General features: G+C 52.7%; 1 protein-coding gene across 3 annotated transcripts in view; it reads left to right on the top strand.

Annotated features, from left to right (window-relative positions):
* LOC135286537 (feather beta keratin-like) overlaps window positions 1–22,711 on the top strand; it is a 52,624-nt gene extending 29,913 nt beyond the window's left edge. Inside the window, exon 2 of one of the 3 annotated variants that reach the window (XR_010350783.1) lies at window positions 18,163–18,247. Coding sequence is in view for 1 of the 3 variants with exons in the window: in XM_064399628.1 (XP_064255698.1) it covers window positions 21,972–22,299 (328 nt within the window). In the remaining 2 variants the exon portion in view is untranslated. Of the gene's footprint in view, window positions 1–2,673; window positions 2,757–18,162; window positions 18,248–21,971 lie in introns of those variants that run through there. The other 2 variants (XR_010350782.1, XM_064399628.1) reach the window with 2 other exon arrangements.
* Window positions 22,712–23,412: the final 701 nt, after the last annotated feature.

Below are 23,412 nucleotides of genomic sequence, written 5' to 3'. Positions count from 1 at the left end.
CCAACAGCTGCAACGAGCCCTGTGCCCTGCAATGCCAGGATTCCCGTGTTGTTATCCAGCCTTCTCCTGTGCTGGTCACCCTGCCAGGACCCATCATGACCTCCTTCCCCCAGAGCACCGCCGTCGGATCCACCTCCTCCGCTGCCGTGGGCGCTGAGCTCAGTGCCCAGGGACAGCCCATCTCTGGTGGATTTGGTGGCTTTGGCTATGGCCTGGCAGGCCTGGGCTGCTATGGCAGAAGGGGCTATGGCTCCATCTGCTAAGGGCCCTCCGCACCACCTGTGACACCAACCATCCACTCCCTGGAACACATCTCAGGCATTGAGGATGTGGCTCTGGGCCAACGTTCTCAAATGGACTCAGCGCTTCCAGCTCCTGCTCTCAGGGCTCCAAGCCAGGCATCAGCCAGGGGGCCAGGTCTGGCTGCCTGAAAACATGGCCCATCTGCCTCCTGCTCTTCCCCCACTCCCTGCTCTGCACTTCCCCTGCATCTCTGTCCAGTTCCCTCTGCTGCAAACCCCTTCTCCCAAGCCAGAGATCATCAGGCACCTCTGGAGTGCCGCTCTCACTGCAGGGCAGGAAGGCCTTGCTGCTCTGCCCAAACCACTGTAACCAAGGGGCCCAGCCTGATGGTCACCCTACTTGTCTCTCAGACCAGCTTCCTTCTACTGGCTGCTCATGAACTCTCATTCTTCTTTTGCCTCAATAAAATACTCTTGCCTTGCAAACTGAAATGTCTCCTTCAACATTTTTATGGCAAAGGCATGCCAACCACACTTGGCACAAATCCGTGTCTCGACAAGCCTTTTGTGGAGGGTGCAAATTGCACCAACACCTCTATGGAATTGGCTCTGCAGTTCCATTACCCACTGGGACACACTGACACACCTTGTGTCCATCACAGAGAAGAAGTTCACTTGCTTAATCACAGGTCTGGATCCACTAATGCAGGTCTATTCTTGATTCTGGCACAAGCCCCTCATGGCTGCTGTGTTCATTTTGGCTGCACATCAGTTGCTCCAGACCCTCATCATCTTCCAAGCCCATTTACAGATCTGCTCAAGCTGCTGCATGTCTCCCATATTTTCACATCCCAGAATTGAACACACAACTCCAGTCTACATCAGCCAGGGCAGAGGGGCAGAATCCCCCCATCAGCTTCTGCCCATGCCATGGACCTCAGCTAAGGACACGGGGAGTTTTGGGTCAGCTCATTCACATGGTGGAGTGTGTCCAGTTCTTCATCCACCAACACCCCAAGGCTTTCGCCTCTGGGCTGCGGTTGATCCACTCATCATCCAGTCCACAGCCATGTTTGGCATTGCTCCAAACCACAGGCAGGACCTTGCACTTGGCCTTCTTCAGTTTCATGAAAGCAACAATATCCCACATTCCCAACCAGTTCCAGCCCCTCTGAATGCCATCCCTTCCCTCCAGACAACCAACCCCACTACTCAGCTTGGAGTGGTCCCTGCTTTTGCTGATCATCCCATTAAATCCCAGAACCCTGATTTCTGACAATGATGCAAATTTATAACAATCCCAACGTGTGTCCCTGTTGGTCTCCACTCATCCCCATTCTCCACACAGGGACGTGGAGCCATTGACCAAAACTCTTTGAGTGAGTCCATCCTGCCCATTCCTTATCCACCAAATAGTCCAACCAACATCCACATCTCTCCAGCTTAGAGACAGGGATGTTGTCTGGGCAGGGGCAAAGGGCTTGCACAAGTCCAGGTGCAGGATACTGGCACCTCTTCCCTCATCCACCCATGTTGGGATGAATACCAACTCATCAAATCTGCTGCCATGGTCAGTTGGGCATAGTTTTAAGAGCGGGATATGGAATTGCAGAGATGAGGGAAGAAAAGTGTTCCCAAACTTGTGATGCAGAGCTGTGGGAAGAAAATCACTCCCAACTTTCTGATTCTCCAGGCTGTGCCAGGCAAGAGCATGTAGCGTGAAAAATGCCCCAGTGTCACGGGCAATGGCTGTCCCAAACCTTCAGCCACAGAGCATCCTTCAGGCCGTGCTCTGGATATCCTTCACCTTCATAAGAGGCTTGTCTTCCTTGTTCCTTGTTCCCACTAACCCAGAGATTATCAGAGCTCTCCAATATCATCAGAGGCAGGGGCAGAATCTGCTGCCACTGGACTGGAATAATCCCAAACACGCAGGACAAAGGCTGGGTGATGAGGGGATTGAGCTCAAGGAGGAGCACTTGGGGTGCTGGTGGATGAAGTGTTGGACTGCCCTGCCATGTGAATGCACCAAACAGAACCCCGGCAGTGTCCTGGGCTCATCCCCAGAGTGTGGGCAGCAGGTGAGGGGGGGGGGGGGATTCTGCTCCTCTGCTCCCCATGGGAGAGACTGGAGATGTGTGTTCAGCTCTAGGAGCTGGAAACAAGGAAGACATGGACCTGCTGAGGCAGGGCTGGAGATCGCCCTGCAAGACAATGACAGGCAGGAGCAGATGGTGTCCAGAAAAACTGAATATACCACCCACCAGGGGCTTGTGCCAGAGGCACGGATCGACCTACACTGGTGTGTCCGCGTTTGTGTTCCAATAGGTGAAGGGTTCATGTGTTAACACACTGGAAGCGTAACGTGTGGCTGTGAGTAGTTGAACTGCAGAAATTATAGCTAAGTGTGATCTTGTGTACTTTTTCCCAGGTCCCAGTGGCTCCTACAAGCCTGGCTTAGTGCTGAGTGAGACTGGAAGAAGCTTGGAAGAAGAAAGAAGGAGTCATTGGAGGTATTGATGAAGAAATCTTTATTGAGGTAGAAGAGTGAAAACTCAGGAGCGGCCAGTGGAAGGGAGCTGGTCTGAGGTGGAAGTAGGGTGACCATCAGCCAAGGTCCTTTCCTTTGGCAAGGTTTGGCCAGATCATCGAGGCTTTCCTGCCCTTCACTGGGAGCAGCCCAGCAGAGGTGCCTGAGGGTCTCTGGCTTGGGAGAAGGGGTTTGGCCAGAGGGGAGCTGGAGAGAGCCAAAGGTTCCATGCAGAGCAGGGAGAAGCAGAAGAGCAGGAGGCAGATGGGCCATGTTTGCAGGCAGCCAGGGCTGGCCCCGTGGCTGATGCCTGGCTTGGTGGCCTGAGAGCAGGAGCTGGAAATGCTGAGTCCATTTGAGAGACTTGGCCCAGAGCCACATTCTCGATGCCTGAGATGAGTTCCAGGGAGTGGGCTGTTGCTGTCAGGAGTGGTGCTGAGGGCCCTTAGCAGATGGAGCCATAGCCCCTTCTGCCATAGCAGCCCAGGCCTCCCAGCCCGTAGCCAAAGCCACCAAATCCACCAGAGATGGGCTGTCCCTGGGCACTGAGCTCAGCACCCAGAGCAGCGGAGGAGGTGGATCCGACGGCGGTGCTCTGGGGGAAGGAGGTCATGATGGGTCCTGGCAGGGTGACCAGCACAGGAGAAGGCTGGATAACAACACGGGAATCCTGGCATTGCAGGGCACAGGGCTCATTGCAGCTGTTGGCCAGCGGGGTGGGTCCGCAGGGTCGGCAGATGTTGTTGCAGGCCATGGGTGTGGTGTGGAGGGTCCTGGAAGAGAGGATGTGAGGTAAGACATGAGTGTGCGGGTGCGAGGGGCAGTGAAGCAGGAGAGAGAGGGATTGTGGAGGTTGTTGTGGGGCTGTGGGGAGGTGTGAGTGCTGCTGAGGCTGGGGCTGAGCATGCTGGAAGAGAGGGGTCGGGGGTTGCAGGATGGGGAGGGTCAGGGGATTGAGGCTCACCTGGTTCTCGGCAGGAGCAGGAGCAGAAGGAGTCAGGAGAAGTGCGTGAGGGACAGAGGCTCTGGGCTGGCTTTTATGCTGGTTCTTGATGGGTGGGACAGCTTTGTCCCATGGCCTTGGGGCAATTTGAGACAGCAGCTCTTGGCTGGCCCAGCCTGAAGAGTCATGAGGTGGGGAGTGTTTTTCTTCATGCAATTCTGCAATTTCATGTCCTGCTCTTGAGGCCACATCCACCTGACGTTGGAAGCAGCTTTCTGTCAGGAGCTGGCAATTGGGAAAATTTGATTGTTCAGTGTTTGTCAAGGAGGGCTGAATAAACAACCAGAGCCCTGGAGATTTACAATGTCATCAGTGTGGTCATTTTGTGGTATTCATGTGCTGTGGTTTGTTGGTGCCTTGTGAAGACCTGGATTCTCTTCTGTGCCACTGGATCAACACTGGACTGCCACATCAGTCATTGTGTTGCACCCAGGAAAGCTGAGGAAGCTGCTGATGTTCTGGGGACATCACTGTGCAAAATCCTGGGAGATTTCAGTGCCTGGGAGTGTTTCCTTATGGATGAAAGAGAGCTCCCGGCCTAGTGTCTTGAGTGGGGCCAGGGGAGAGAATCTGGGAAATGCGAGGCTGTTCAGGCTCTATTTGTTACAGTGTTATGGTCCAATTGGATTTCCTAAATTTAAACAACAACCAAATCTGTCTTTTTACATGCATTTCTTTTCCCCTGTCAGAAATCTAAGAAATAAACAACAAATGGGGCCCATCCCTTTGTTCCCAGGCTGGTCTGTGACGTCAATTCATTTATTCCGCATTCAAGCCGTAACATTTCACAATTTATATCCTCTGAGTCTTCGTATTCTATTCCTCTTAGCAAATAACCATTAATTACTAATGGGTGGTCAACAACCTCCTCTTTCCTTCTCTACCATTATTTGTCATTTCTTTGTGGATTTCTCATATTTCACATCCTTCTCTTGAGGCCGTGTCCATCTCACCTTGGCGGCAGCCTTTAAGTGTGCCTTTTGGAGATGAAATTTGGGTGTTGTGGGTGCAGGATGAAGACGTGACCAAAGCTTTGGAGAACTGAGGTGTCATTACTGAGGCCACCATGCAGCACTGGCTTGCTGTGGTCTGTGGGTGTGTTCTGAAGGTTACCCTCGGCCGCTCTCAGGCCTGACAAGCTGGTCTGGGCTTTGCAGCTCTTCCAAGTGCCTGGTGTTGCCCCTTCCAGCCCATTCCCTCTCTCCATGCTATTTTCCCAGCCGTCAAAGCCTGACTGGAGACATTACCTTTGTCTGGAAGTTCTTCAGTGATGGAGGGATTTGATATTCAGGGTTCTTGAATCTTTACTTGGGCTGAGCGTGGAGGAGCAAGATCATTTCTCTGGGCAATGTCTGATTGTCAGAAAGAGGGTTTGGAAGTTGTCCAGGGTGTTTGCAGCTGAGTGTTGCACAATCCTCAACAACCCAGGCAAGTCCAGGTGTCCAGTGTGGTTGCCTGAGATGGAACTGAATGGCAGGGCTCAGAGAATTGAGGTCTGGACTGTCCTCAAAACAAGCAGAAGCTGAGAGAGCGGAGAGTTCTTTCAGGCAGGAGACAAGAATGCAAATGGGACATGTTCTCATTGTGCCATGGAATGATCTCGGATGACTCCCAAGCTCTCCTCAGCATTGGCTGAACCTTCTACGTGCCCTGACACGCGCCATCAACAACCACACACTGATCTCTAATTCTGGCATGTAAGAGGTGCCGCCAAGGTCAGAAGGACACTGCCCCAAGGGAAGGATGTGAAACCGCAGAACTCCAGGAAGGAGAACACTCCCCACTTCGGGACTCACCAGGCTGAGCCAGGCAAGAGCTGCTGCCTCAAAAATGCCCCAAGGCCATGGCACAAGGCTGTCCCGCCCATCCAGGACCAGCATAAAAGGCACCCCAGAGCCTCTCTCTCTCTCACACTTCTCCTGACACCTTCTTCTGCTCCTGAAGACAACCAGGTGAGCCTCAAGCCACTGAATCTCCTGATCCTGCAGCCCTGGACCCTCTCTTCCAGCAGGCTCAGCACCAGACTCAGCAGCTCTCACGCCTCCCCACAGCCCCAAAACTGCCTCCACGTTCCCTCACCCTTATTCATCACAGCCCCTCCAACCCCAATTCCCCTGCCCTGTATCACCTTTTTTCTCTTACAGGGACCCTCCACACCACAGCCATGGCCTGCAACAGCATCTGCCGACCCTGCGGACCCACCCCGCTGGCCAACAGCTGCAACGAGCCCTGTGCCCTGCAATGCCAGGATTCCCGTGTTGTTATCCAGCCTTCTCCTGTGCTGGTCACCCTGCCAGGACCCATCATGACCTCCTTCCCCCAGAGCACTGCCGTTGGATCCACCTCCTCCGCTGCCGTGGGCGCTGAGCTCAGTGCCCAGGGACAGCCCATCTCTGGTGGCTTTGGTGGCTTTGGCTACGGCCTGGCAGGCCTGGGCTGCTATGGCAGAAGAGGCTATGGCTCCATCTGCTAAGGGCCCTCAGCACCACCCCTGACACCACCAGCTCTGGCCTCTGACAACAGCTCCTGCAAGCAAAACACCTCGGCTGATGCTTGCTCTGCTTACAGCTCACTCTGGATCCCTTCCATTTCATTCTCCTGTCTCTTCATTCTTTTGCCTCAATAAAGTTTTTCTGCATCAAAGCCTCCGATGTCACCTCTTCTTTTTTCAATTTAAGACGTCCCACATCCTCACCCAGCACAGTGCCAGGGCTCAGCAGGACTTTGCTGAAAGGAAAAGGGGCACAAGACTTTTCTCTAGGAAATCTGTCAGCAATATTTAACAGAGCCATCACCACCAGTAATAAGCAAGACATGTACAGGAAGCAGAGAAGGGGGAGAACTTTCCAAAATATTTTACAGGGTAAACACCTGCTATACCTAAGGCTTTGACACATTAATACTCTTCTGCTCAAAATCTCTCTCTGCCAGCACACAAACTATCTTCCCAGCAGGACTCTCAAGCCCTCTGAATAAACACTCGTAAAATCTTCCACTTGGGCAGGAACTCTGGAGTGCAAGAGCTTCATTCCCTTCACTCCCTTGACCAGCAAGAGCAGAGTTTCCCATCACCATGGACAGTTCATGGCTGGATTTCCCAGCAGTCTCCTCTTCCCCTCTGTGACCAATCTCACATTGAAAAATCCTTGCTTTCTTTTCCCACAGAATTCCATGTTTTCCCTTGCACTCTTGCCCTCTTGCCCTCCATGTGTGCCCTGCTGAGAACAGCCAGGCTCCCTTGACTTATCCAGAGATTTGCACACACTGATGGCTGGGAGTCCCAGCTCACTCAGCCTCTCCTCTAGGAAAGATCCCGCTTTAGAATATTGCTGGCCCTGAAATGCTCTTGATTCACTAAATTGATGTCATTTGCACACTGAGGTGGCCAGGACTGCCCACAACCCCTCACATGTGACCCCACCAGTGCTGAAGACACAGCAAGGGTCATCTGTCCATGCTTAGTCAGAACAGCATTCCAGATCCTGCACACTTGAGGTCCCTGCACCCACACTGGTACAGGGACACCTCCTGCTCCATTCCTCCTCAACCACAACCACAACCACAACCACAGAGGCTTTTTTGGAGAAGAAAACCATTGTTCTAACTGAGGCTCAGACATTTTATCCCATCCGAGATGACTCACCCCAACAAACAGCCCTTGGCAGATGCCCTTGCTGTGCTCCAGGAGATGCCCAGGACCACTCCAGTTTTCCAGAGTGTTGCCCAAAAGGCTGCAACTCCTGGGCCGTGCTGCTGTCTGGACTTCAGGATAGGCCTCGTGATCCAGTTCTTCTGATGCTTTTTAGAGCACTGACACCACCTGGACTTGCCTGGTTGTCGAGGATCCTGCAATGCTCTTCTCCAACAACCCCAGGCAACCTCCAAATCCTCTTTCCAACAATCACAAGTGGCCTCACTGCTTTGTACAAAGTCCCCGCAAAGACCCCAAAGGCCCTGGATACCAAAACCTTAAAGGCAAGAGGGGCACCAAGACACCCAAAGGGCACAATCAACAACAAATTTCACATCTAGTGTCAGGCTTAGCCAGGTGGGATCAATTTGGGGAGGGATAAAATGAGGGGGAAGGGGCAACACCTCCGGCACAGCTGCAAATCCCAGAGCAGCCTGAGAGGGCTGGCAGGGAATGGGGCTCCTCTTCACAACACACCCACAAACCACAGCACACCCGTGCCACAGGGTGACCTTGCCAATGACAACCACACCTCCCCAAAGTTTTGGTTGTTTGTTCAGCCCTTCCGGACACTCACCTGGAGAGCAAACCCTCCCAAATGCCACCAACACTCACATACCAATAACTCACGCTTAAAAGCTGCCCTCAAGTTTAGATGGACAAGGGCCTCAAAAAAGGACATAGAATCATGGAATTCCACAAAGGCACACCCACATCATGACAGAGAGGGAAAGTGGAGCATGCTGACCATCAGGCAGCAATTACTAGGTTTTGCTTATAGGGACACAATATTGTGATTTACAGGATATAAATCATTATGAAACCTGTTGGTCTGAATGTGCAATGCGGGACTTGACGACACAGAGCAGGCTGGGAACAAAGGGTTGGGACCCGTTTGTTGTTTCTTATTGGATTTCTGAATGAGATCAAGGAATACACTTGACATGTAGCAGTGTGTTGAAATTAGAATTTGAGTAATCCAAGTGGACCATAATAATGGAACCGGTTCAGTCTGAACAGCCTCTCATTTACCAACTCTTGTGAGCCCATTCATGACCCAAGACCAAGAGCTCTCTGTCATTCATCAAGAACAGCTCCGAGGCACTGGGATCTTGCCAAGCTGTTCCAGAATGACTTCCCCAGGACATCAGCAGCTTCCTCAGCATTCCTGGGTGCAACACAATGACTGAAGGAAATGCAGCAGCACAAAACAGAGTCCCAGTCTTCATAAGGCACCCACAAACCACAGCAGCCAAGGACCACAAAGTGACATCATGGATGACATAGCAAATCTGCAGGGCTCTGGTTGTTTATTCATTCCTCCCTGACACACATCTGACACTGAAATCCTGCCAAACAGCAACCCATGAAAAATGCCGCCAAGATTGGATGGACACAGATTCAGAAGAAGAATATTGAATTGCAGAACATCAGAAAAAAAAGCACTCCCCACCTCATGACCTCACGCCAGGTGTGGTGAGGCAAGAGCTGCGCCCTCCAAAATGCCCCAAGGCCATGGGACAAGGTTGTCCCACCCCTTCAGAACCAGCATAAAAGCCAGCCCAGAGCCTCTCTCCTTCACACACTTCTCCTGACACCTTCTTCCTCCTGAAGACAACCAGGTGAGACTCATACCCCTGAACCTCCTGCTCCTGCAGCCCTGACCCCTCTCTTCCAGCACTCTCATCTCCAGCCTCAGCAGCCCTCACGCCTCCCCTCAAATCCACAACAACCTCCACACTCCCTAATCCTAACCCTTGCTCTCCTGCATAACTGCCTTCCACACCCCCACCCTTCTGCCCTGCCTCACACCCCTCTCTCTTTCAGCCACCCTCCACACCACAGCCATGGCCTGCAACAGCCTCTGCCGACCCTGCGGACCCACCCCGCTGGCCAACAGCTGCAACGAGCCCTGTGCCCTGCAATGCCAGGATTCCCGTGTTGTTATCCAGCCTTCTCCTGTGCTGGTCACCCTGCCAGGACCCATCATGACCTCCTTCCCCCAGAGCACCGCCGTCGGATCCACCTCCTCCGCTGCCGTGGGTGCTGAGCTCAGTGCCCAGGGACAGCCCATCTCTGGTGGATTTGGTGGCTTTGGCTATGGCCTGGCAGGCCTGGGCTGCTATGGCAGAAGGGGCTATGGCTCCATCTGCTAAGGCCCTCAGCACCACCCCTCACACCACCAGCTCTGGCCTCTGCCAACAGCTCCTGCAAGCAAAGCACCTCGGCTGATGCTTGCCCTGCTTGCAGCTCACTTGGGATCCCTTCCATTTCCTTCTCCTGTCTCTTCATTCTTTTGCCTCAATAAAGTTTTTCTGCATCAAAGCCTCAGATGTCTCCTCTTCCTTTTTCAATTCCAGATGTCCCACATCCTTACCCCGCACACTGCCAGTGCTCAGCAGGACTTTGCTGAATGGAAAAGAGGCACAAGACTTTTCCCTAGGAAATCTGTCAGCAATATTTAACACAGCCATCACCACCAGTAACAAACAAGTCATGTACAGGAAGCAGAGAAGGGGGAGATCTTTCAAAATATTTTACAAGCCAAACACCTGCTATACCAAAGACTTTGATACATTAATGCTCTTCTGCTCAAAATCCCTCTCTGCCAGAACACAAACTCTCTTCCCAGCAGGACTCTCAAGCTCTCTGAATAAACACTCATAAAATCTTCCACTTGGACTTGAGCTCTGGAGTGCAAGAGCTTCATTCCCTTCAGCTAAAGCAGAACCAGCAAGAGCAGAGTTTCCCATCACCATGGACAGTTCATGGTTTGATTTCCCAGCAGTCTCCTCTTCCCCTCTGTGATCAACGTCACACTGAAAAATTCTTGCTTGCTTTTCCCACAGAACTCCACATTTCCCTTGCACTCTTGCCCTCTTGCCCTCCATGTGTGCCTTGCTGAGAACAGCCAGGCTCCCTCGACTTCTCTGCCGTCAGAGATTTGCACACACGGATGGCTGGAAGTCCCAGCTCGCTCAGCCTCTCCTCTAGGAAAGATCCTGCTTTAGAATGTTGCTGGCCATGAAATGCTCTGGATTCACCAAATCGACTTCATTATCACACTGGGGTAGCCAGGACTGCGCACAACCCCTCACATGTGACCCCACCAGTGCTGAACAGACAGCAAGAGTCACCTCTCCCCACTTGGTCAGAACAGCATTCCAGATGCTGCACACTTGAGGTCCCTGCTCCCAAACTGGTACAGGGACACCTCCTGCTCCATTTCTCTTCAACCACAAGTACAAAGGCTTTTTTGGAGAAGAAAACCATTGTTCCAACAGAGACTCAGACATTTTATCCCATCCGAGATGACTCCCCCTAACAAACAGCCTTTGGCAGACATCCTTGCTGAGCACCAGCACATGTCCAGGACCACTCCGGTTTTCAGTGTTGGTGAAATAGATCCAACTCTTGGGCCTTGCTGCCATCTGGACTTTAGGTCCAGTTCCTCAGACCCTTCTTAGACCACTGACACCACCCGAACTTGCCTGGTTGTCGAGGATCAGGCAATGCTCTCCTCCAACAACCCTGGGCAACCTCCAAATTCTCTTACCAACAATCACAAGTGGTGTCACCCATTTGCACTCAACCCCAGCAAAGACCACAAAGGCCCAGGTTACCAAAACCTTAAAGGCAAGAGGGGCACCAAGACACCCACAGAGCACAGTCAGCAGCAAAGGTCACATCTAATGTCAGGCTTAGCCAGGTGGGATCAATTTGGGGAGGGACAAAATGTGGGGGAAGGGGCAACACCTCCAGCACAGCTGCAAATCCCAGAGCAGCCTGAGAGGGCTGGAAGGAATGGGGCTCCTCTTCACAACACACCCACAAACCACAGCACACCCGTGCCACAGGGTGACCTTGCCAATGACAACCACACCTCCCAGAAGTTTTGGTTGTTTGTTCAGCCCTCCCTGACACTCACCTGGGGAGCAAACCCTCCCAAATACCACCAACCCTCACATACCAATAATTCACACTTAAAAGCAGCCCTCAAGGTTAGATGGACAGGGCCTCAAAGAAGGACATAGAATCATGGAATTCCGTAAAGGCACATCCACATCATGACAGAGAGGGAAAGCGGAGCACGCTGACCATCAGGTAGCAATTACTGGGTTTTGTTTACAGGAACACAATATTGTGATTTACAGGTTATAAATCATTATGAAACCTGTTGGTCTCAATGTAGAATAAGAGAATTGATGCCACAGAGCAGCCTGGGAACAAAGAGATCTGACCCGTTTGTTGTTTCTTTTTGGATTTCTGAATGAGATCAAGGAATACACTTTATATGTAGCAGAGTGTTGAAATTAAAAATTGAGGAATCCAAGCGGAGCATAAAAATGGAACAGGTTCAGCCTGAACAGCCTCTCATTTACCAACTCTTGTGAGCCCATTCAAGACACAAGGCCAAGAGCTCTCTGTCATCCATCAAGAACAGCTGCCAGGCACTGGGATCTTGCCAAGCTGTTCCCCAGTGTCCTCCCCAGGACATCAGCAGCTTCCTCAGCATTCCTGGGTGCAACACAATGACTGAAGCACATGCAGCAGCACAAAACAGAGTCCCAGTCTTCACAAGGCACCCACAAACCACAGCAGCCAAGGACCACAACGTGACATCATGGATGACACTGCTAATCTGCAGGGCTCTGGTTGTTTATTCATTCCTCCCTGACACACATCTGACACTGAAATCCTGCCAAACAGCAACCCATGAAAAATGCCACCAAGATTGGATGGACACAGATTCAGAAGAAGAATATTGAATTGCAGAACAGCAGAAAAAAAAGCACTCCCCACCTCATGACCTCATGCCAGGTGTGGTGAGGCAAGAGCTGCTCCCTCCAAAATGCCCCAAGGCCATGGGACAAAGAAGGCCCCGCCCCTCCAGGACCAGCATAAAAGCCAGTTCAGAGCCTCTCTCCTTCACACACTTCTCCTGACACCTTCTTCCTCCTGAAGACAACCAGGTGAGTCTCGCATCCCTGACCCTCCTGCTCCTGCACCCCTGGCCCCTCTCTTCCAGCACTCTCAGCCCCAGCCTTAGCAGCCCTCACGCCTCCCCACAGCTCCACAACAACCTCCACACTCCCTAATCCTAACCCTTCCTCTCCTGCATCACTTCCTCCCACACCCCCATGCCTCTGCCCTGCCTTACACCCCTCGCTCTTCCAGGCACCCTCCACACCACACCCATGGCCTGCAACAGCATCTGCCGACCCTGCGGACCCACCCCGCTGGCCAACAGCTGCAACGAGCCCTGTGCCCTGCAATGCCAGGATTCCCGTGTTGTTATCCAGCCTTCTCCTGTGCTGGTCACCCTGCCAGGACCCATCATGACCTCCTTCCCCCAGAGCACCGCCGTCGGATCCACCTCCTCCGCTGCCGTGGGCGCTGAGCTCAGTGCCCAGGGACAGCCCATCTCTGGTGGATTTGGTGGCTTTGGCTACGGGCTGGGAGGCCTGGGCTGCTATGGCAGAAGGGGCTATGGCTCCATCTGCTAAGGGCCCTCAGCACCACTCCTGACACCAACCACCCACTCCCTGGAACACATCTCAGGCATTGAGAATGTGGCTCTGGGCCAAGTCTCTCAAATGGACTCAGTGCTTCCAGCTCCTGCTCTCAGGCCACAAAGCCAGGCATCAGCCATGGGGCCCGCCCTGGCTGCCTGCAAACATGGCCCATCTGCCTCCTGCTCTTCTCCCGCTCCCTGCTCTGCATGGACCCTTTAGCTCGGTCCGAACCCCTCTGGGTAAACCCGTTCTCCCAAGCCAGACATCATCAGGCACCACTGGAGTGCTGCTGTCCCTGCAGGGCAGGAAGGCCTTTCTGCTCTGCCCAAACCACTGCAACCAAGGGGCCTCGGCTGATGGTCACCCTACTTGTCTCTCAGACCAGCTTCCTTCTACTGGCTGCTCATGAACTCTCATTCTTCTTTTGCCTCAATAAAATACTCTTGCCTTGCAAACTGAAATGTCTCCTCCAACTTCTTTCTGGCAAAGGCATGCCAACCACACTCAGCACAAATCTGTGTCTCCAGAAGCCATTTGTGGAGGGTGCAAATTGCAGCAACACCTCTCTTGGAATTGGCTCTGCAGTTCCACTACCCACTGGGACACACTGACACACCTTGTGTCCATCACAGAGAAGAACTTCACTTGCTTAATCACAGGTCTGGATCCTCTAATGCAGGTCTATTCTTGATTCTGGCACAAGCCCCTCATGGCTGCTGTGTTCATTTTGGCTGCACATCAGTTGCTCCAGACCCTCATCATCTTCCAAGCCCATTTACAGATCTGCTCAAGCTGCTTCATGTCTCCCATATTTTCACATCCCAGAATTGAACACACAACTCCAGTCTACCCCAGCCAGGGCAGAGGGGCAGAATCCCCCCATCACCTTCTGCCCATGCCGTGGACCTGAGCCAAGGACATGGGGAGTTTCTGGTCAGGTCATTCACATGGCGGGGTGTGTCCAGTGCTTCACCCACTAACACCCCAAGGCTTTCGCCTCTGGGCTGCTGTTGATCCACTCATCATCCAGTCCACAGCCATGTTTGGCATTGCTCCAAACCACATGCAGGACCTTGCACTTGGCCTTCTTCAGCTTCAGGAAACTGACAATATCCCTCTGCACAAATCTGTTCCAGTCCCTCTCAATGCCATTCCTTCCCTCCAGACAACCAACCCCACTACTCAGCTTGGAGTTGTCCCTGCTTTTGCTGATCATCCCTTTAAATCCCAGTACCCTGTTTTCTGACAATGATGCAAAATTATAACAATCCCAACACGAGTCTCTGCGGGTCTTCACTCATCCCCATTCTCCACAGAGGGATGTGGAGCCGTTGACCACAACTCTTTGAGTGAGACCATCCTGCCCATTCCTTATCCACCAAATGGTCCAACCAACACCCACATCTCTCCACTTTAGAGACAGGGATGTTGTCTGGCATGGGAGCAAAGGACTTGCACAAGTCCAGGTGCAGGATACTGGCACCTCTTCCCTCATCCACCCATGTTGGGATGAATGCCAACTCATCAAAGCTGCTGCCAAGGTCAGATGGGCATAGTTTTGAGAGCGGGATATGGAATTGCAGTGATGAGGGAAGCAAAGTTTTCCCAAAGTTGAGATGCAGAGCTGTGGGAAGAAAATCACTCCCAACTTTCTGATTCTCCAGGCTGTGCCAGGCAAGAGCATGTAGCGTGAAAAATGCCCCAGTGTCGCGGGCAATGGCTGTCCCAAACCTTCAGCCACAGAGCATCCTTCAGGCCGTGCTCTGGATATCCTTCACCTTCACAAGAGGCTTGTCTTCCTTGTTCCTTGTTGCCAGTAACCCAGAGAGATTATCAGAGCTCTCCAATATCATCAGAGGCAGGGGCAGATTGTGCTGCCGCTGGACTGGAGCAATCCCAAACACGCAGGACAAAGGCTGGGTGATGAGGGGATTGAGCTAAAGGAGGAGCACTTGGGGTGCTGCTGGATGAAGTGTTGGACTGGCCAGCCATGTGAATGCACCAAACAGAACCCCGGCAGTGTCCTGGGCTCATCCCCAGAGTGTGGGCAGCAGGTGAGGGGGGGATCCTGCTCCTGTGCTCCCCATGGGAGAGACTGGAGATGTGTGTTCAGCTCTGGGAGCTGGAAACAAGGAGCACATTGACCTGCTCAGACAGAGCTGGAGATCGCACTGGAAGACAATGATGGGAAAGAGCAGCTGGCATCCAGAAAAATGGCACACACCACCCATGAGGGGCTTGTGCCAGGGACAGGGATTGACCTGTACTGGTGTGTCTAGGTTTGTGTTCCAATAGGTGAAGGGTTTGTGTGTTAATGCACTGAAAATGCAAAGTGTGGCTGTGAGTAGTGGAACTGCAGAAGTAATAGCTCAGAGAGATCTTGGTGCACTTTTTCACCCACCCCAGTGGCCCCTACAAGCTTGGCTTAGTGCTGAGTGAGACTGGAAGAAGCTTGGGAGAAGAAAGAAGGAGTCATTGGAGGTAGTGATGCAAGAAATCTTTATTGAGGTAGAAGAGTGAAAATTCAGGAGCAGCCAGTGGAAGGGAGCTGGTCTGAGGTGGAAGTAGGGCCAGCATCAGCCAAGGTCCTTTCCTTTGGCAAGGTTTGGCCAGAGCATCAAGGCCTTCCTGCCTTTCTCTGGGAGCAGCCCAGCAGAGGTGCCCGAGGGTCTCTGGCTTGGGAGAAAGGGTTTGTCCAGAGGGAGCTGGAGAGAGCCAAAGGGTGCATGCAGAGCAGGGAGTGGAAGAAGAGCAAGAGGCAGCTGGGCCATGTTTGCAGGCAACCCGGGCTGGCCCCATGGCTACTGCCATACTTGGTGCCCTGAGATCTGGACCTGGAAGTGCTGGGTCCATTTGAGAATCTTTTCCCAGAGATGTGTCCTCAAAGCCTGAGATGAGTTCCAGGGAGTGGGTGTCTGGTGTCAGGGGTGGTGCTGAGGGCCCTTAGCAGATGGAGCCATAGCCTCTTCTGCCATAGCAGCCCAGGCCTCCCAGCCCATAGCCAAAGCCACCAAATCCACCAGAGATGGGCTGTCCCTGGGCACTGAGCTCAGCGCCCACGGCAGCGGAGGAGGTGGATCCGACGGCGGTGCTCTGGGGGAAGGAGGTCATGATGGGTCCTGGCAGGGTGACCAGCACAGGAGAAGGCTGGATAACAACACGGGAATCCTGGCATTGCAGGGCACAGGGCTCGTTGCAGCTGTTGGCCAGCGGGGTGGGTCCGCAGGGTCGGCAGATGTTGTTGCAGGCCATGGGTGTGGTGTGGAGGGTCCTGGAAGAAAGGGGATGAGGTAAGACATGAGTGTGCGGGGGCAAGGGGCAGTGATACAGGAGAGAGAGGGATTGTGGAGGTTGTTGTTGGGCTGTGGGGAGGCATGAGGGCTGCTGAGGCTGGGGCTGGACGTGCTGGAAGAGAGGGGCCAGGAGTGTAGGGGCAGGAGGTTCAGGGGATTGAGACTCACCTGGTTCTTGCAAGGAGCAGGAGCAGAAGGAGTCAGGAGAAGTGTGTGAGGGAGAGAGGCTCTGGGCCGGCTTTTATGCTGGTTCTGGATGGGTGGGACAGCCTTGTCCCATGGCCTTGGGGCAGTTTGAGGCAGCAGGTATTGGCTGACCCAGCCTGGTGAGTCATCAGGTGGGGAGTGCTTTTCCTCATGTAATTCTGCAATTTCACGTCCTGCTCTTGGGGCCATGTCCACCTGACCTTGGAGGCAACTTTCTGCCAGGTGTTGGTATTTGGGAGGATTTGATTGTTCAGTGTTTGTCACGGAGGGCTGAATAAACAACCAGAGCACTGGAGATTTGCAATGTCATCACTGAGGTCATTTTGTGGTACTCATGTGCTGGGGTTTGTTGTTCCTTGTGAAGACCTGGATTCTCTTCTGTGCCACTGGATGTCCATCCGTTATTGTGTTACACCCAGGAATGCTGAGTGAGCTGCTGATGTCCTGGGCAGCTCATGTGGAAAATCTTGGAAGATTCGAGTACCTGGGAGTGTTTCCTGATGGATGAAAGAGATCTCCTGGCTTTGTGTCTTGAGTGGGGCCAGGGGAGAGGATCTGGGAAATGGGAGGCTGTTCAGGCTCTATTTGTTACAGTGTTATGATCCATTTGGATTTCCTAAATTTGAAGGAGAACCTAATCTGTCATTTAAAATGTATTCCTTGACCTCTGTCAGAATTCGAAGAAATAAACAACAAATGGGGCCCATCCCTTTGTTCCCAGGCTGGTCTGTGACGTCAGTTCATTTATTCCGCATTCAACCCATAAAGTTTCACAATCTATATCCTCTGAGTCTTAGTGTTTTTTTCCTCTTAGCAAATAACCATTCATTACTAATGGGTGATCAACAACCTCCTCTTTCCTTCTCTGCCATTACTTGGGCATTTCTCTGTGGATTTCTCATATTCCACGTCCTTCTCTTGAGGCCGTGTCCATCTCACCTTGGCGGCAGCCTTTAAGTGTGCCTTTTAGAGATGAAATTTGGGTGTTGTGGGTGCAGGATGAAGACGTGACCAAAGATTTGGAGAACTGAGGTGTCATTACCGAGGCCATCAAGCAGCACTGCCTTGCTCTGGCCTGTGAGTGTGTTCTGAAGGTTACCCTCGGCCGCTCTCAGCCCTGACAAGCTGGTCTGGGCTTTGCAGCTCTTCCAAGTGGCTGGTGTTGCCCCTTCCAGCCCATTCTCTCTCTCCATGCTTTTCCCCAGCCGTCAAAGCCTGACTGGAGACATTACCTTTGTCTGGAAGTTCTTCAGTGATGTTGGGATTTGATATTCATGGTTTTTGGATCTTTACTTGGGCTGAGTGTTGAGGAGCAAGATCACTTCTCTGGGCAATGTCTGATTGTCAGAAAAAGAGTTTGGAAGTTGTCCAGGGCTTCTGGAGGAGAGTATTGCACAATCCTCAACAACCCAGGCAAGTCCAGATGTCCAGAGTGGTGGCCTGAGATGGAACTGAATGTCAGGGCTCAGAGTTGAGGTCTGGACTGTCGTCAAAACAAGCAGAAGCTGAGAGAGAGGAGAGTTCTTTCAGGCAGGAGACAAGATTGCAAAGGGGACATGTTCTCATTGGGCCATGGAATGACCTCGGATGACTCCCGAGCTCTCCTCTGCTTTGGCTGAATCTTCTACGTGCCCTGACACGTGCCATCAACAACCACACACTGGTCTCTAATTCTGGCAGGTAAGAGGTGCCGCCAAGGTCAGAGGGACACTGCCCCAAGGGAAGGAGATGAAACTGCAGAACTCCAGGAAGGAGAAAACTCCCCACTTCAGGACTCACCACCTGAGCCAGGCAAGAGCTGCTGCCTCAAAAATGCCCCAAGGCCATGGCACAAGGCTGTCCCGCCCCTGCAGGAGCAGCATAAAAAGCACCCCAGAGCCTCTCTCCCTCACACACTTCTCTTCACTCCTTCATCTGCTCCTGAAGACAACCAGGTGAGCCTCAAGCCCCTGAAACTCCTGATACTGCAGCCCTGGACCCTCTCTTCCAGCACGCTCAGCACCAGACTCAGCAGCTCTCACGCCTCCCCACAGCCCCAAAACTGCCTCCACGTTCCCTCACCCTTATTCATCACAGCCCCTCCAACCCCAATTCCCCTGCCCTGTATCACCTTTTTTCTCTTCCAGGCACCCTCCACACCACCCCCATGGCCTGCAACAGCATCTGCCGTCCCTGCGGACCCACCCCGCTGGCCAACAGCTGCAACGAGCCCTGTGCCCTGCAATGCCAGGATTCCCGTGTTGTTATCCAGCCTTCTCCTGTGCTGGTCACCCTGCCAGGACCCATCATGACCTCCTTCCCCCAGAGCACCGCCGTCGGATCCACCTCCTCCGCTGCCGTGGGCGCTGAGCTCAGTGCCCAGGGACAGCCCATCTCTGGTGGCTTTGGTGGCTTTGGCCTTGGCTACGGCCTGGCAGGCCTGGGCTGCTATGGCAGAAGGGGCTATGGCTCCATCTGCTAAGGGCCCTCAGCACCACCCCTGACACCACCAGCTCTGGCCTCTGCCAACAGCTCCTGCAAGCAAAGCACCTCAGCTGATGCTTGCTCTGCTTGCAGCTCACTTGGGATCCCTTCCATTTCATTCTCCTGTCTCTTCATTCTTTTGCCTCAATAAAGTTTTTCTGCATCAAAGCCTCAGATGCCTCCTCTTCCTTTTTCAATTCCAGACGTCCCACATCCTCACCCAGCACAGTGCCAGGGCTCAGCAGGACTTTGGTGAAAGGAAAAGGGGCACAAGACTTTTCTCTAGGAAATCTGTCAGCAATATTTAACAGAGCCATCACCACCAGTAATAAACAAGACATGTACAGGAAGCAGAGAAGGGGGAGAACCTTCCCAAATATTTTACAAGCCAAACACCTTCTATAACAAAGGCTTTGACACATTATTGCTCTTCTTCTCAAAATCTCTCTCTGCCAGCACACAGACTCACTTCCCAGCAGGACTCTCAAGCCCTCTGAATAAACACTCAAAATCTTCCACTTGGGCAGGAACTCTGGCGTTCAAGTGCTTTATTCCATTCAGCTCAAGCAGGACCAGCAAGAGCAGCGTTTCCCATCACCATGGACAGTTCATGGTTTGATTTCCCAGCAGTCTCCTCTTCTCCTCTCTGACCAACCTCACACTGAAAAATTCTTGCTTTCTTTTCCCACAGAATTCCATGTTTTCTCTTGCACTCTTGCCCTCTTGCCCTCCATGTGTGCCTTGCTGAGAACAGCCAGGCTCCCTTGACTTATCCAGAGATTTGCACACACTGATGGCTGGGAGTCCCAGCTCTCTCAGCCTCTCCTCTAGGAAAGATCCTGCTTTAGAATATTGCTGGCCCTGAAATGCTGTTTATTCACTAAATCAACTTCATTTTCACACTGGGGTGGCCAGGACTGCTCACAACCCCTCACATGTGACCCCACCAGTGCTGAAGACACAGCAAGAGTCACATCTCCCCACTTGGTCAGAACAGCATTCCAGATCCTGCACACTTGAGGTTCCTGCTCCCACACTGGTACAGGGACACCTCCTGCTCCATTTCTCTTCAACCACAACCACAACCAAAACCACAAAGGCTTTTTTGGAGAAGGAAACCATTGTTCCAACAGAGGCTCAGACATTTTACCCCATCCGGGATGACTCCCCCACCCAACAAACAGCCCTTGGCAGATGCCCTTGCTGTGCTCCAGCAGATGTCCAGGACCACTCCGATTTTCCAGAGTGTTGCCCAAGAGGATCCAACTCCTGTGTCTCGCTGCCGTCTGGACTTCAGGATAGGCCTCGGGGTCCAGTTCTTCAGATCCTTCTTAGACCACTGACATCATCCAGACTTGCCTGGTTGTCGAAGATCTTGCAATGCTCTTCTCCAACAACCCTGGACAACCTCCAAATTCTCTTTGCAACAATCACAAGTGGCCTCACTCCTTTGTACAAAGTCCCCGCAAAGACCCCAATGGCCCAGGTTACCAAAACCTTAAAGGCAAGAGGGGCACCAACACACCCACAGAGCACAGTCAACAGCAAGGGTCAGGTTTAGAGTCAGGCTTAGCCAGGTGGGATCAGTTTGGGGAGGGATGAAATGAGGGGGAAGGGGCAACACCTCCAGCTCAGCTGCAAATCCCAGAGCAGCCTGAGAGGGCTGACAGGGAATGGGTCTCCTCTTCACAACACACCCACAAACCACAGCAGACCCATAGCGCAGGGTGACCATGCCAATGACAACCACACCTCCCAGAAGTTTTGGTTGTTTGTTCAGTCCTCCCTGACACTCACCTGGAGAGCAAATAACTCCCAAATGCCACCAACCCTCACATACCAATAACTCACACTTAAAAGCAGCCCTCAAGGTAAGAAGGGCAGGGCCTCAAAGAAGGACATGGAATTGTGGAATTCCAAAATGGCACACCCACATCATGACAGAGAGGGAAAGCGGAGCACACTGAACATCAGACAGCAATTACTGGGTTTTGCTTACAGGAACACAATATTGTGATTTACAGGACATAAATCATTATGAAACCTGTTGGTCTGAATATGGAATAAAGGAACTGATGCCACAGAGCAGGCTGGGAACAAAGGGATCGGAACTGTTTGTTGTTTGTTATTGGATTTCTGAATGAGGTCAAGGAAAACACTTGACATGTAGCAGTCTGCTGAAATTAGAATTTGAGGAATCCAATAGGACCATAAAAATAGAACAGCTTCAGCCTGAACAGACTCTCGTTTATCATCTCTTGTGAGCCCATTCAAGACACAAGACCAAGAGCTCTCTGTCATTCATCAAGAACAGGTCCGAGGCACTGGGATCTTGCCAAGCTGTTCCCCAGTGTCCTCCCCAGGACATCAGCAGCTTCCTCAGCATTCCTGGGTGCAACACAATGCCTGAAGGACATGCAGCAGCACAAAAAACAGAGTCCCAGTCTTCACAAGGCACCCACAAACCACAGCAGCCGAGGGCCACAACGTGACATCATTGATGACATAGCAAATCTGCAGGGCTCTGGTTGTTTATTCATTCCTCCCTGACACACATCTGACACTGAAATCCTGCCAAACAGCAACCCATGAAAAATGCTGCCAAGATTGGATGGACACAGACTCAAAAGCAGAATATGGAATTTCAGAACATCCGAATGGAAAACATTCCTCACCTCATGACCTCATGCCAGGTGTGTTGAGGCAAGAGCTGCGCCCTCCAAAATGCCCCAAGGCCATGGGACAAGGCTGTCCCGCCCCTCGAGAACTAGCATAAAATGCCGGCCCTGAGCCTCTCTCCCTCACACACTCCTCCTCACGCCTTCTTCCTCCTGAAGACAACCAGGTGAGCCTCAAGCCCCTGAACCTCCTGATCCTGCAGCCCTGGCCGCTCTCTTCCAGCACGCTCAGCCCCAGCCTTAGAAGCCCTCAGCCCCAAAATAGCCTCCACACTCCCTCACCCTCCTGCATCTCTACCCCTTGCACCCACACACCCCTGCCCTGCCTCACCCCCCTCTCTCTTCCAGGACCCTCCACACCACACCCATGGCCTGCAACAACATCTGCCGACCCTGCGGACCCACCCCGCTGGCCAACAGCTGCAACCAGCCCTGTGCCCTGCAATGCCAGGATTCCCGTGTCATCATCGACCCTGCCCCTGTGCTGGTCACCCTGCCAGGACCCATCATGACCTCCTTCCCCCAGAACACCGCCGTCGGATCCACCTCCTCCGCTGCTCTGGGCGCTGAGCTCAGTGCCCAGGGACAGCCCATCTCTGGTGGATTTGGTGGCTTTGGCTATGGTCTGGGAGGCCTGGGCTGCTATGGCAGAAGAGGCTATGGCTCCATCTGCTAAGGGCCCTCAGTACCACTCCTGACACCAACAGCCCACTCCCTGGAACTCATCTCATGCACTGAGGATTTCCTTCTGTGCCAAGGCTCTCTAATGATCTCAGTGATTCCAATTCCAATGATGCCTTAAGGCGTCATCAGTTCTCAGGGCACCAAGCAAGGCAGTAGCCATGGTACCAGGCCAGGCTGCCTGCAAACATGACCCATGTGCCTCCTGCTCTTCTTCCACTCCCTCCTCTTCAGCCATGTCCAGTTCCCTCTGCTCAAACCCCTTCTCCCAAGCCAGAGTGAATTGGGCTCCTCCAGTGTGCTGTTCCCAGTGAAGAGCAGGAACGCCTTGATGCTCTGGCCAAACCTCCAAGAAAAGCTGCTCTGCTGATGGTCATCCTGGTCACCACCCACACCAGCTCCCTTCTACTGGCTGCTGCTGAGTTTTCATTCTTTGTCCTCAATAAAGTTTTCTTGCATTACAACCTCACATGGCTTTTTCTTTTTTCTCCCAAAACTTTTCCAGTCTCACTCAGTGCTAAGGCAAGTTTGTGCAGGCAGTAGATGTGGATGAAAAAGTGCACCAAGGCCTGTCTTAGGAAATTTTGCTCCAGTTCCCCTGCCCTTGGCACACTTTGGTCTTCCATTGCACTACACAAACCCCTCACTTGCTTGAGATCAGGCCTGGATACTCTTTTGCAGGTCTTTGCCTGCCTTTAATGCAAACCTCTCGTGGTCTCTGTGTTCAGTTTTTGTTCCAGCACCTCATCTCCGAGGCTCATCTACAGGTCTGCTTGAGCAGGTCCTTGTCTTCCTTGTCATGGATGGTCCTACCTGGTGAGTCATGAGCTGGGGATTCCTTGCCTTTCCCCACATCCACAGTATCTTGTCCTTGTCTTGGGGTTGTGTCCATCCCACATTGGTGGCTTCTTTTAGTGCAAGCTTTAGAAAACATACTCTGGTATTAATGGCTCATGTCAGGGTGGGCTCGAGATGTGACCAAAGCTTTGGCGAGGCGGGGTGTAATCGTTGAGGTGACCCCATGGTACTTCTGTGCTGTGGCTTGTGGCTCTGTGAGGAGGAGTTGCCCCCACTCTCTGGCAGCCCTGTCAGGCTGGTCTGCATTTTG

The sequence above is a fragment of the Passer domesticus genome, chromosome 1, assembly GCF_036417665.1.
Source record: "Passer domesticus isolate bPasDom1 chromosome 1, bPasDom1.hap1, whole genome shotgun sequence".
NCBI lineage: Eukaryota > Metazoa > Chordata > Aves > Passeriformes > Passeridae > Passer > Passer domesticus.
This window is presented reverse-complemented; position numbering and strand designations above follow the sequence as displayed.